This window comes from Myotis davidii, unplaced genomic scaffold, assembly GCF_000327345.1.
Source record: "Myotis davidii unplaced genomic scaffold, ASM32734v1 scaffold478, whole genome shotgun sequence".
Taxonomy (NCBI): domain Eukaryota; kingdom Metazoa; phylum Chordata; class Mammalia; order Chiroptera; family Vespertilionidae; genus Myotis; species Myotis davidii.
The window spans coordinates 253,495-265,068 of NW_006289570.1; the positions used below are offsets into that span (position 1 = coordinate 253,495).

Genomic DNA, 11,574 nt, shown 5'->3' on the forward strand with positions numbered 1-11,574 from the left:
GTCGGCTGCGCTCCTGGAGGGAAGTGGGGATGTGAGCCACCCCTCGGTGCACATGACTGCAGGTTGGATAAGAACAACCAGGCAGCGGGAGGGTCTCAGGTTGCAGGTGTGGGAACAAGGCGACCCCACTTCAAGGTCAGCCTGAGGCCTGGCTGGATGGAGAAAACCATCACTAAGAAGTTGGACATTTTTAAATCAAGATAAAACTAGCCCCCTCCGTGCGCACAGGTGAGAAGGGCCAACAGAAACGGAAGAGGGGGAGCAGACACGGGGCTTCTTGCTGGCAGAGCCCGGCGCCTCCCGACAGGCCCCCCTGCACTGCGCAGGGAGGAGCGGCAGAATGCTGAAGGTGCAGCCTGCAAAACCCGAGACTCGGGGCGATGGTAACAGGGTAGCTCGGCTTTCCTGTCCTGTTCTGGGTGCTCAGAGTGTAATCATATACCTCCAGGGGACAGACCTGCTGCTTTCGGAGAGGGAGAGGATGTGTGTGTGCAAGTGCATGTGTTAACATGTGTGCACATGAGTATCTGCATGTGTGTGTGCATGTATGCAGTAGAGGTGAAGTTGCCTGTCCTGGGTAAACTCACAGACAGCTCCGTTGTGAAGGTTTAACCAAATAGAGAAAGAAGGAGGGAAGGGGGAGGGAAAGGAGAGAGGAGCAGTCCTCGAAATCCTGACGTGCCAGCCAGGACTCTGCACCTGTACAACCACAGGGCAGGTGGGGAAGGTCACGACCTCGTTGCCCTGCATCTCATCTCCATCCTCAGCTCCAGAAACTGGAGGCTGGTTCCATCCTCCTCGGTCAGTCGCTCGGGAAAGGCACAGAGTAAAACCTCAATTCCTCCGCGCACCCCGCAGGGGACCTCAGGCGCACCCCCTCAACATCGATGCTCCTCACCCAGGGCTCCTGCGTCTCTGGCCCAGGAAGGAGACCCCAGACCCAGGTCTCGGGCAAATGCCTGCGGACTTACTTGGGTGAGACCTTCCTGCAAGCATCCACCGGGGGTCGTAGGGGGCTCTCGATGGGAAAAATTCAATCTCTCTGTCAATGGGGTCAGTGGGTGTGATGATGGGGACTGGGCTGTGATTATCCTGGAAAAGAAAGCTGGGTCTCCACCTCTGCTCCCCGGGTTCGTCAGCAACGCCTGCGACCTGCCCCTCGCGCTTCCCTCCTCTTACTGTGACGATGGCTGGCTGCCCAGTAGAAGCCGAACCCAAACAAGCTCATCTCTATGATTCTGAGTAGAATGTGCTGAGGGCCCACCAAGGGCTGGGCTCCAAATGTCATTTCACTTCATCATCAGGGTAACACTCTGGGGGTAGGGGCTATTGTTGTGCCCATTTCACAGAGGAGGAAACTGAGGCTTGGTTGTCCCCAGGTCTGATTGCTACTGAGGGGGAAGCCAGGAATCAAATCTAGCCCATCCCCTCCTAAAGGATCAACCGATGGCATCATTAGCCATTTATTTTTCTTTTTAAGGCCAAGAACAACTAGTGCAGGGTTGGGTGCCTGGGAGGGAGGCGGGGAGGGAGGGGGGAGGATAAAGAAGCATTCACCCCACCACACCTGCAGGGCTCCCTGCTCCCCGTGCTCCCACACCACGCAGCCAATGAACATCATGACAGCGTCTCCAGGCTCTAAGCTGCAGGAGGGGGATGCCGCACCTTTGGCATGTAGGACAGCCACTCCAGGATGGTATAAACGCCCTCGAAGTCGTCAGGCACGGTGATGTGGGAGACGCCATTGTTATGCATGATCTGCACGCCGCCCAGCTGGTTGTTGGACGTGTAGACCTCTCTGCCCAGGACCTGCGTAGACACGGCCGGGTTAGCAAGGTCCTGCCCGGCCCGGGACCATCTCCCTCCTGTTTGGCGGTCATCTCCCTCGGTGGTCCTCACCCCTGGCTGCACGTTGGAATCACTGGGAGCTTTTACACACCCGGATGCCCGGGCTGCACCCGGTCCGATTATATTAGAATCTTTGGTGTGTGTTTTAACTTCTAGATAATTCTAACATGCAGCCCAATTTGAGAAGCAGTGTGTCCTTTGATGACCTTGATTACGATGACTTATGGTGACTTTGGTCATCTCAAAAGCAAAACCTGCCCGACTGGCATGGTTCAGGGGTTGAGCATCGACCTATGAACCAGGAGGTCACAGTTCCATTCCTGGTCAGGGCACATGGTCCAGATGCAGACTCGATCCCCAGCAGGGGGCACGCAGGAGGCAGCTGATCAATGATTCTCTCTCATCGATGTTTCTCTCTCTCTCCCTGTCCCTTCCTCTCTGGAATCAATAAAAATAAAAAATAAATAAAAAGGCAAAGCCCTCCCTCACGTTTCTGACTCAGTGGGTCTGGGACGGGGCCTGAGGAGCTGCATCTCTAACCCGTCCTCAGGGGGCGCTCATGCCGCTGGTTCGGCCGCACTTGGAGACCCTCAGTGGGATTTGAGAACGTTCTATCAGGGAAGCTTTACGACGTGGCAATGTTGCCATGGAGCGAACAAAGCAGAAACCACACTGCACAGTCACTGAGATTTCTGCATCTCTAACCCGTCCCCAGGGGGCGCTCATGCCGCTGGTTCCAGCCGCACTTGGAGACCCTCAGTGGGATCTGAGAACGTTCTATCAGGGAAGCTTTACAACGCGGCAATGTTGCCATGGAGTGAAAAAAGCAGAAACCACACTGCACAGTCACTGAGATTCAGCACAGGGAGTGGGGAGATGAGAGGGAAACATACCAGAATCACAGCAGGAGCACAGTTACACGTGGGGGTCTTTTTCCAATTTTCTTCAGGGTACAGTGCTGTCTTATGAATTTTAATAATTTTTGAAATTAACTAATTTTTAAAATTTAAATGTCAGGAACATAGAGCCAAATCCTTTTTGTTCTTTGTTTTTTGCTTTTTTGGCGGGGGTGGGGTGGCGTGGGGGGATTCATAAGAGGCCCAGATATTTGCAAACTGGGAAAACAGCTCTTACATCAGTGGGAATGATACTGGTTTCACACTGAGAAGACACCACCAGGGGACGAGGGGACGGGAAACGACCCCCAGCCCCTTCACGCTCACCTTGTTGAGGGCGCTGGCTCCGGTCAGGATGATGTGGGAGTTTTCCACCTGGATCACCCGCTGGCCCAGCCTCACCAGGTAGGCCCCGATGCCCAGGGCGCGGCAGGTCACCTGTGGAGACAGGACCCCTTCTGAGTTCCCGAGGCTGCCCCATCCCCAGCAGGAACCCGATGGACACAGATGGCGACCGGAGTCAGGGCTGAACAGCAGAGGCGAAGCCTGACCTTGAGGCTCCCTTGACCTTGGCTTCCCACCCAGGAGTAACCCCGTCAACCAATAGGGGTGCTTTAGACAGGCAGCAGGCACGGAATGTTCTGGTTCCCCCTCCCAACGCACGCGGGGAGCCCTTCTGAGCTGGGTCATCCATGAGCTCTTGCAGCCGCTCCCACGACCCAAAGGACGGCTGAGGGTGCGTGTGAAACGGGACATCCCAGCGAGGGCTGTGCCGTGTGGGAGTCTGTGCCCAGGTCAGTGCCCCGGCTCTGACAACGTACTATCACGTGTGAAAGAGTCCATCGCAGGGGAGACTGGGGGAGAAGTGCCCGGGACCTCTCCATACTAACTTGTAACTGCTGGGGAGTCCAAAACTATTTCTAAATAAATGAATATGTACACACACACACACACACACACACAGTTGACCTTTGAACAACACAGGAGTTAGGAGAGCTAACCTCCCCTTCCCCCAATAAAATCAGTGAATAACTTCCGATTCCCCCAAAACAACTACTAATAACCTATTATTGTGTTATATGTATTGGGAGCTGTATTGCTACAATAAAGTAAGCGAGAGTACCTTGGCCAGTGTGGTTCAGTGGACCGCCCCCTCGTTATCAACTCTTTCCTTTTGTGACCATTTTAAACTTCCTAACATAAAAGGTTGAGACATAACAGACAATGAAACCAGAGGAGGCTCACCAAGCTGATGGTGACGATCTCGTCGTAAGCCAGGGAGCACTCCCCTGCGATCATGCCTGACCCCCTCAGGTTCTCCACGCCCAGGCCGTCGTCCTTCCCAATGATGTCCGTGATGACATACCTTCAAGAACCAAACACGAGTTAAAACGCAAGATGGGGTCCAGAGAGATCCCAGGCTGGCCCCTTTCCCAAGGGCCTGAGGCAGGAGGGGCAAGCTGGGGATAAAGCAGCCAGAGGCGAAATGGAAGTCGAGGTCTGGGACCTTCGTGATTGGCCCTAAAGTTTCTAGGAGACCGTGCGGAGGCTGTCTTAATGAAATGTCATCCCCACCGTGCCTTCTTCCTGAAGCAATTGAGAACACCATTTGGTCTACACAGAGATGGGGAAGCCACTTAGCTCACAATCAATCAAGACTGGCCACCCAAGTGTGAGAGGCACTGTACTTCCTAACCTGTTTGAGATTCACAAGGCACTGAGCACCTTAAAGGTTTGGGGGAGGCCCTTAGGAAAGGTGCTTGTTAGATCTCATGTAACCCAGTATTTCCCAAACCTACTTGATGATGGAAATTTCTCCTCCTCCCCACGTATCACCAACTAACATTCCAGAAAACTCAGCCTGGGAAATTCTGATTCAGTCACTCTCACTAAAGTAGCAACAACACACCCACCACTTTCTCTGGAAGAGACAGCCGGTAGCTGTGATGTTCAGGTGGAGCCGACCCCTGCCCCGCCCACACCTTCCCCGCTTGCCAAACACTGCCACATCGTGGGCTAATTTGATCCTATAACGTGAGCCTGCAGCTCTGGGGACTTCATGGGAAATTGATCTGACTCCCCCTGTTTAATATGCTATCTTTGTCAGAGGCACGGCTTATCTGGGGATGACAGGGAGGGGTTCACCTTCGAGAACACCCCAGGTATTTAAGTCATCGGTGCCAAAGCTGCAGGGTCCCACTGTACACCCCCCACCACCCTCTTGGAAATACCACCACAGCCGGAGGCAGAGAGACAGGTTCCCCAGGAATAGCTGAAATCAACCCCAGGCCAAAGGAGGGAGCCACCTGCCAGTTACTTACCTGGATTCTCCTTCCTCCTCGATATGTTTGCAGTGGACGGAGTTCAGGGAGCTGATCCTGGTGTACTCTTGGGGGGTCAGGTACAGGTACTTAAATCCCTTAAAACAACAACAGCAAAAAACATACTCCGGTGAAGCTATGAATCCATTTTCCTGCCCTTGGCAGCCACTGTTTTTAAAGACATATCAACACTGCAGAATGGATGTTAATAACGTGTAAACGATATGTTAACATGTCTGATTAATACCATGCTCATAAGAGCTATAAACGCAAGATCTGCGTTGTGCTAATGCTTTCCACCCAGCCTCACAGCATCGCCTCCTGTCTCCCTGCTCGGATTCTGTTTCCCAGTTACCTTCTCACTATTGCTCCCCTAGGGTCCCTTGTCTGTGGCTCTTCCACAAAATACCACGTGCAGGCACGCACGTACAGTGCGATTGAAACTTCGTGCCCCATGGGCAGAAGTCGGTATTTTGTTAGAGCCACAGTCAAGGGGCCAACGAGCCGCATGTGGCTCGCGAGCCGCAGTCTGCCGAGCCGCAGTTTGCGGACCACTGCCCTAGGGAGATTTTTCAGACTGTTTTCCTTATTCCCAGCCTCCCCTGGCCCGCATGTTGTTGTAGTACTCTGTGTGTGTTATGTTTTTCACATTGAAAATCATTTCCTCTTTTGTGTGTGTGTGTGGGGGGGCATGACTGCCCCCTTCGAAATGCCGGCTGTGGTTGCAAAGAGGGACTCTGTCCCCTGCACTTTCACGTCATAAAACGTGTGCTCTCACTCCTGCGGCCTTCCAGTGTAGCTGGTGTCTCCCCGTCTCCCCACGGTTTTTAACAAATCTCCGAGGCCAGGGACGATGTATTTTTCACCTTTGCGTTCTCAGTGTTTGCTGCATTCAGGAGAGACAGTGTATATTCTATATCTGTATATACACCCGCATTAGCTCAGGGTTCATAAACCTTTTTCATTACTGTCCCCTAAGGAGCCTTTTTAGGCACGTTTTCCTAACGGCCATCCCCTCCCATGAAATTTAAAATAAATATATGTATATATATGTTGTTATTATTGTTGATTTCAGAGATGAAGGGAGAGGGAGAGAGAGAGAAACATCAATGATGAGAGAGACTCATTGATCAGCCGCCTCCTGCACACCCCACACTGGGGATCAAGTCCGCAACTCAGGCATGTGCCCTGACCCGGAATCGAACCCTGACCTCCTGGTTCATAGGTCGAGGCTCAACCACTGAGCCATGCCCAGCCGGGCTCCCATGAAATTTTAATACCGATAAACCATATGCCTGTTTATGTAGGATATCTGTGCTCTATGTGGAAAAAGAGTAAGACTCTTTCACCCCCTGTGGGCACTGCCGCCTCCACTGGTCCTGCACACCCCACACTGGGGATCAAGTCCGCAACTCAGGCATGTGCCCTGACCCGGAATTGAACCCTGACCTCCTGGTTCATAGGTCGAGGCTTCAACCACTGAGCCACGCCCAGCCAGGCTCCCATGAAATTTTAATACCGATACACGGTATGCCTATTTATGTAGAATATCTGTGCTCTATGTGGAAAAAGAGTAATAAGACTTGTTTCACCCCCTGTGGGCACTGCCGCCTCCACTGGAGATACGGTGCCAGCCGAGCGGAGCGACACTGCCACACCGCTCCTGACGCACCTTGTGGGGGTCTTCGGGGTCCACCCACGCCACCTTGAACACATGCTTGATCTCCTCGGCCAGGCCGATGCGGGCCCCGCTGTTGGCGGCGAGGTAGATCTGGGGGATGCCCTCGGCCCGGGCCAGCTCGGACGCGCGCAGGTACAGGAGGTCCTCCCCGACGCCGAAGGACCCGATGCGGAAGGTGATGTCGTTGCTGATGAGGATCACGTCCCGCCCGTCCGGGTACTCCCGCGTCTTCAGATTCATCCTGAAGGCCACCATGCCCACCTGGTGACGACACAAAGGCGCGAGGGAAGCGGGTTTGTGTCGTCGGGGGGGGACACTTACGGAACGGGCGGTTCCGGCCAGGCGCTGGGCTCCGCTGAGACCTGACCTCGTTTCCTCCGGGAAGTCGGTTCATCTCCACCAGCTGGCCCTGCGGGTCCAGCACCAGCTCCGTGTATGTCAGCAGGTCTTTGGGGTACTTGTCTGGGGAGGCCCACAGTTTAAAGAGAGCCTGGGGAGAGGGGAGGAAAAAGAAAAGCCTGAGTCACCAGTAGGGAGGCTCATTTACTAGCTCTTTCTCTTTTTAAATCATGAGCTACTTTTTCTTTTCCTATTTAAAAAAAATTTTTTTTATTGATTTCAGAGATGAAGGGAGAGGGAGAGAGAGAAACATCAATGATGAGACTCATTGACTGGCTGCCCCCTGCACGCCCCGTACTGGAGATTGAGCCCACAACCCGGGCATGTGCCCTGATTGGGAATCGAACCGTGACCTCATAGTTCCGTGGTCGGCAAAATCAGTGGCTCGAGAACCATATGCGGCTCTTTGGCCCCTTGAGTGTGGCCACTAAGTTTCAATCACACTGTACGTGTGCGCCTGCATGTGGTATTCTGTGGAAGAGTCACACACAAGGGGCCACAGTTTGCCGACCACTGTCCTAGTTCAAATGAGCCACACCGGCCAGGCAATCATGAGCTACTTTTAACATGCAGAACAACAAATCTCATGGTTTTATCAAATCATAATTTTCCGTAGTTGCTTAAGATTTTTTTTAAAAAAATAAGATGTGGTTGGAGCCCTTATTGTACCCCTCCTCACCCCATCCCTGACCCTCCTCCCCACACCTACCCACAGGGAATCATTACCCTGAATTTAGTGTCTACAGTCCTCTGCATGCTTGCATGTTTTTATTTCATCATGTATGCATACATTTAGACATGTAGTAGTCTTTTGCATGACTTAAACTTTAAATAAGTGGTATCGCACTGCACACATCCTTCTGCAACTTTGCTTCTAAAGATTTTTTTCAATAAATATTATAAATGCATTTTCTCATCATTAGGATTTCCTCAAGAACATTTTCTTTTCTCCAGCTTACTTTATTGTAAGAATACAGCATGTAATACATGTAACATACAAAATAGGTGTTAATCAGCTATGCTACCCAGTAGGGATTCTGGTCAAGAGTAGATTAGCAGCTACGTTTTGGGGGAATCAAAAGCTATATGAAGATTTGACTGCACCGGGGGTCGGCACCCCTAAGCTCCACTTTGCTCAAGGGTCACATGTAACTTCTTTTTCTTCCTTTAGATAAGGAGACCCGGGCCCGTGCTGCATCTCAGCCGCGGGACTTGCCTGCCTGAACATTTCTGGGAAGTCGTACACGTAGGTGGTCCCCAGGGACTGGGCCTGGAACCGCTTGGCCTGAAGCAGGTCCTTGGTGACATAGGGAGTGTTGATCAGCATCCCGTGCTGGGCTCCTTGTTTGTTGCCAAAGGAGTGAAACATGATCTGGATCAGAAAGAAAGAGAGAGCGTGAGGAAGACACATCTCCATGAAATCCCAGTGCGGGGAGCAAATCTTGTCACCTTATGGGACAAAGTGAGTGCCTGGCATTGCTAATCTCTCTTCTGCCTCTGTGGGCAGCCAGCACAAGGAGGGACAGTGGCAGATGTGGACACAGGCCCCAGAATATAACGATGATGGTACCACACGCGCACACGCACACACGCACACGCACAGCCAAACAAGAGGGCCTCAAAGTGGATGAAACCCGGAGGAAGTCCGAATTTGGGTTAACAGCACTGAGCCCGGGTCAGTTTCCTAGTTTGACAAGGTTGGGAAATTGGGTGAAAGTACATGGGAACTTTCCGTGCTACTTATTTCTCTGTATTATTTTTGCAACCTCTGGAGAATAATTATTTCAAAACGAAAAGATAGTTGCTATCCTAAAAATGGGATATTTGACTCACTTCACAAAAGTCTGTCCTAAAACATGGTTGTGTAAAACACCTATGTCCCAGAGGGAACTGACGAGGGAGGCTGCAGTATCATCACCCAGGGCACCCCACATCCGATCCCCGACATGGTCCCTGAATGGATTACACACAGAATCCCTGTCCTTCCCAGGGAAGTGAACAACGGGGATTCAGCAAAGCTCGCAGGGGCTGCCGGATCCCGCGTGGCCAGGCAAGGCAGCCACCGAGTGCGTGTCCCTCCACGTCCCACTCGAGGGCGCAGCCTGCCTCTGCCCTGCTCTGGGGACCCGCCCGGCCTTACGTTTCCGGATCTGGGGTCGGTGACTTCCTTGTAGAGGCTGATGTCCAGGTAGTAGCCTGACTCGTTGGTGATGAACAGGCGGATGGGGATGGCACTGCCGGCGGCCGTCTCACGGATGTTGATCTTGACCTCGGCCTGGAGCACGCGCAGCTTCCACAGCCGGCTGCCGTAGCGCATGACCATGGAGCGCACGGCCTCCTCGATCTGCCCAGGTCACAGCAAGGCCCGTGTCAGAGCCCGGGCCGCACACACTCCCAGCAGCTCTAGCACTGACAGCCGTGCAGTGAGGATACGCCGAGTGCAAAATGCCCGGGGCACAGTGTGCACCCAACAACTGCTGGCTACTAATGACCAAAGGCACCTGGCCAAGCACTGAGCGCTCATTTTCTCCTTTCGTTTTGTGACTCAGAAGAGTCGGCATCTTTTTTTTAATCCTCACCTACGGATATTTTCCATTGATTATTAGAGAGTAGAGGAGAGAGTGAAAGACATATCGACGTGAGACACACACATTGATTGGTTGCCTCCTGCACCAACCCCGACCAGGCTGGGGAGAACCCTGCAGCCGAGGTGTGTACCCTTGACCAAAATCGAACCTGGGACCGTTAGGTCCACAGGCCGACGCTCTAGCCACTGTACCACACTGGCTAGGGCGGTGCCGGCATTTTTATCCCCCATTTAGATGAGGACACAGAGGCTGGTGACCAACAGCTCATGCTCCTTTGGGACACCACCTGTATCCCATCATGCATCTCCAGCCCACCCATCTTCTCTGCTGGGAAGTGGGGGGACGGGGGGGGCGGGGGCACCAGCATGGGCCCTCTGCACCCCACAGATGCCAGGATGAGGTACCAGGACCTCTTTCATCCCACAATTACCACCTTAAACCCTGCCTGCTCATGAAGAAAGAGCCAGCAGGGTGCCCAGCAGAGCCTGGACCCGGGGACAGGACACCCTTTTGTTTTGCAAGACGTTTGGGCATCCGTGTGGTCCTCAAAGTGAGGCACGTTCACGGAGGGTGAACGCGGAACAGGGACAGTCCCAGGCTGGTGGCTCTAGAATTACACGGTGCAGGGTTTGTCTTCCACCTGCAGGACGGAGGCCTCGGCACACACATGCACGTCCTGTAATTCGGGTCTCGAGCGCCAGGAGGTGGTACCCAGGGCAGCTTGGCACAAAGAGCCATTGGTCCCCAGGAACTGAGCCCAAGCGGACGAGGGCCCCGGAGAGAGACCTTGTAGGGGTCCATGATGACGGTGGGCACGAAGTTGAGGAAGATGTGGTTGCAGTCGGTGCGCACACTGGTGTTGTTGAAGGCCACCTCCAGCTCGTCCATGGCCTCCAGGAGCAGCCGCTCGCCCTCATTCTGCAGGTACTCGAAGGAGGCCTCCTGCCAGGGAGGGGGCAGCCGCTGAGGCAAAGCCTCGGAGAGGAATCGCTCTTCTCCCAAAGGTGTGCCCGGCGAGCACAGCAGAGCCCCTCCGAAGGCCAAGGGCTGACAAAGGCTGTGCGCATTCACCGTCTGTGTCCGGACGCTCGGACAGCTGGGGCCTGGCTGGCCCTGGAGGGACTGCCCCTTCCAGAGTCAGCCGAGTCCTCGATAGGAAACAACTCCCCCACAAGCCACCTTCCAATGCAAACCAGCGCCTCCAGAGCCCTCGCCCCAACCACCTCCTCCATGGGGCTCCCCCCTGCCCAGGTCACGCCGGCTCAGGTACCGACACCTACAGACTGCCCTGTGCTCACAGCCCGCTGAGACTCCCCAAACTGGCCAATCCCAGGCCTGCTTACCTGCCTCACCCACTCCTTCCTGCAAAAACCACAACAAAGGCTCTCGCCCATAACAAGCCATGGACGTATACGTCTAGAGAGGGTCACCTACAAGGCCGGCCCGAGTGCCAGGATTCTGGGCCCTTTTTTTTTATTTTTAAAAGCAGTTTTGAAAATTGTTTGAAATTTTCACAACATAATCATGGGTAACTTTTCTAAATGGAAAAAAAAAAAGACCACATACTCAGCCAGCAAGCATCACTTAACAAAGCCCTGTCTTCTTTCTATGCCCACAATTCTCTTCTCGTGCAGAGACCACGTTACCGAAGAAATAAATCCATAGGCCACCAGTGTCCACCTGCCGCCGCCCGGCTGGGGTGTCCCAGGGGCCGGGCTGTGTGTGCCCAGGGCACCCTGCGATCCCCCATGCGGCCCAGGGCCCGGCACAGAGCAGGACAGCAGAGGGAGGGCCAGCGCCTGCGTGACAAGCTCAGGGGAAGAAAGAAAAACCCCAAGACC

At 53.7% G+C, this 11,574-nt stretch overlaps 1 protein-coding gene across 1 annotated transcript in view; it reads right to left on the minus strand.

Moving 5' to 3' along the window:
• The window catches only part of ACACB (acetyl-CoA carboxylase beta), a 118,191-nt gene that overhangs the window by 8,031 nt on the left and 98,586 nt on the right, over positions 1 to 11,574 (minus strand). Inside the window, 11 exon segments of the mRNA XM_006762111.2 lie at positions 864 to 946; positions 949 to 1,092; positions 1,666 to 1,809; positions 3,072 to 3,182; positions 3,990 to 4,110; positions 5,066 to 5,163; positions 6,738 to 7,007; positions 7,114 to 7,236; positions 8,362 to 8,517; positions 9,286 to 9,489; positions 10,520 to 10,675. Coding sequence (XP_006762174.1) covers positions 864 to 946; positions 949 to 1,092; positions 1,666 to 1,809; positions 3,072 to 3,182; positions 3,990 to 4,110; positions 5,066 to 5,163; positions 6,738 to 7,007; positions 7,114 to 7,236; positions 8,362 to 8,517; positions 9,286 to 9,489; positions 10,520 to 10,675 — 1,610 coding nt within the window.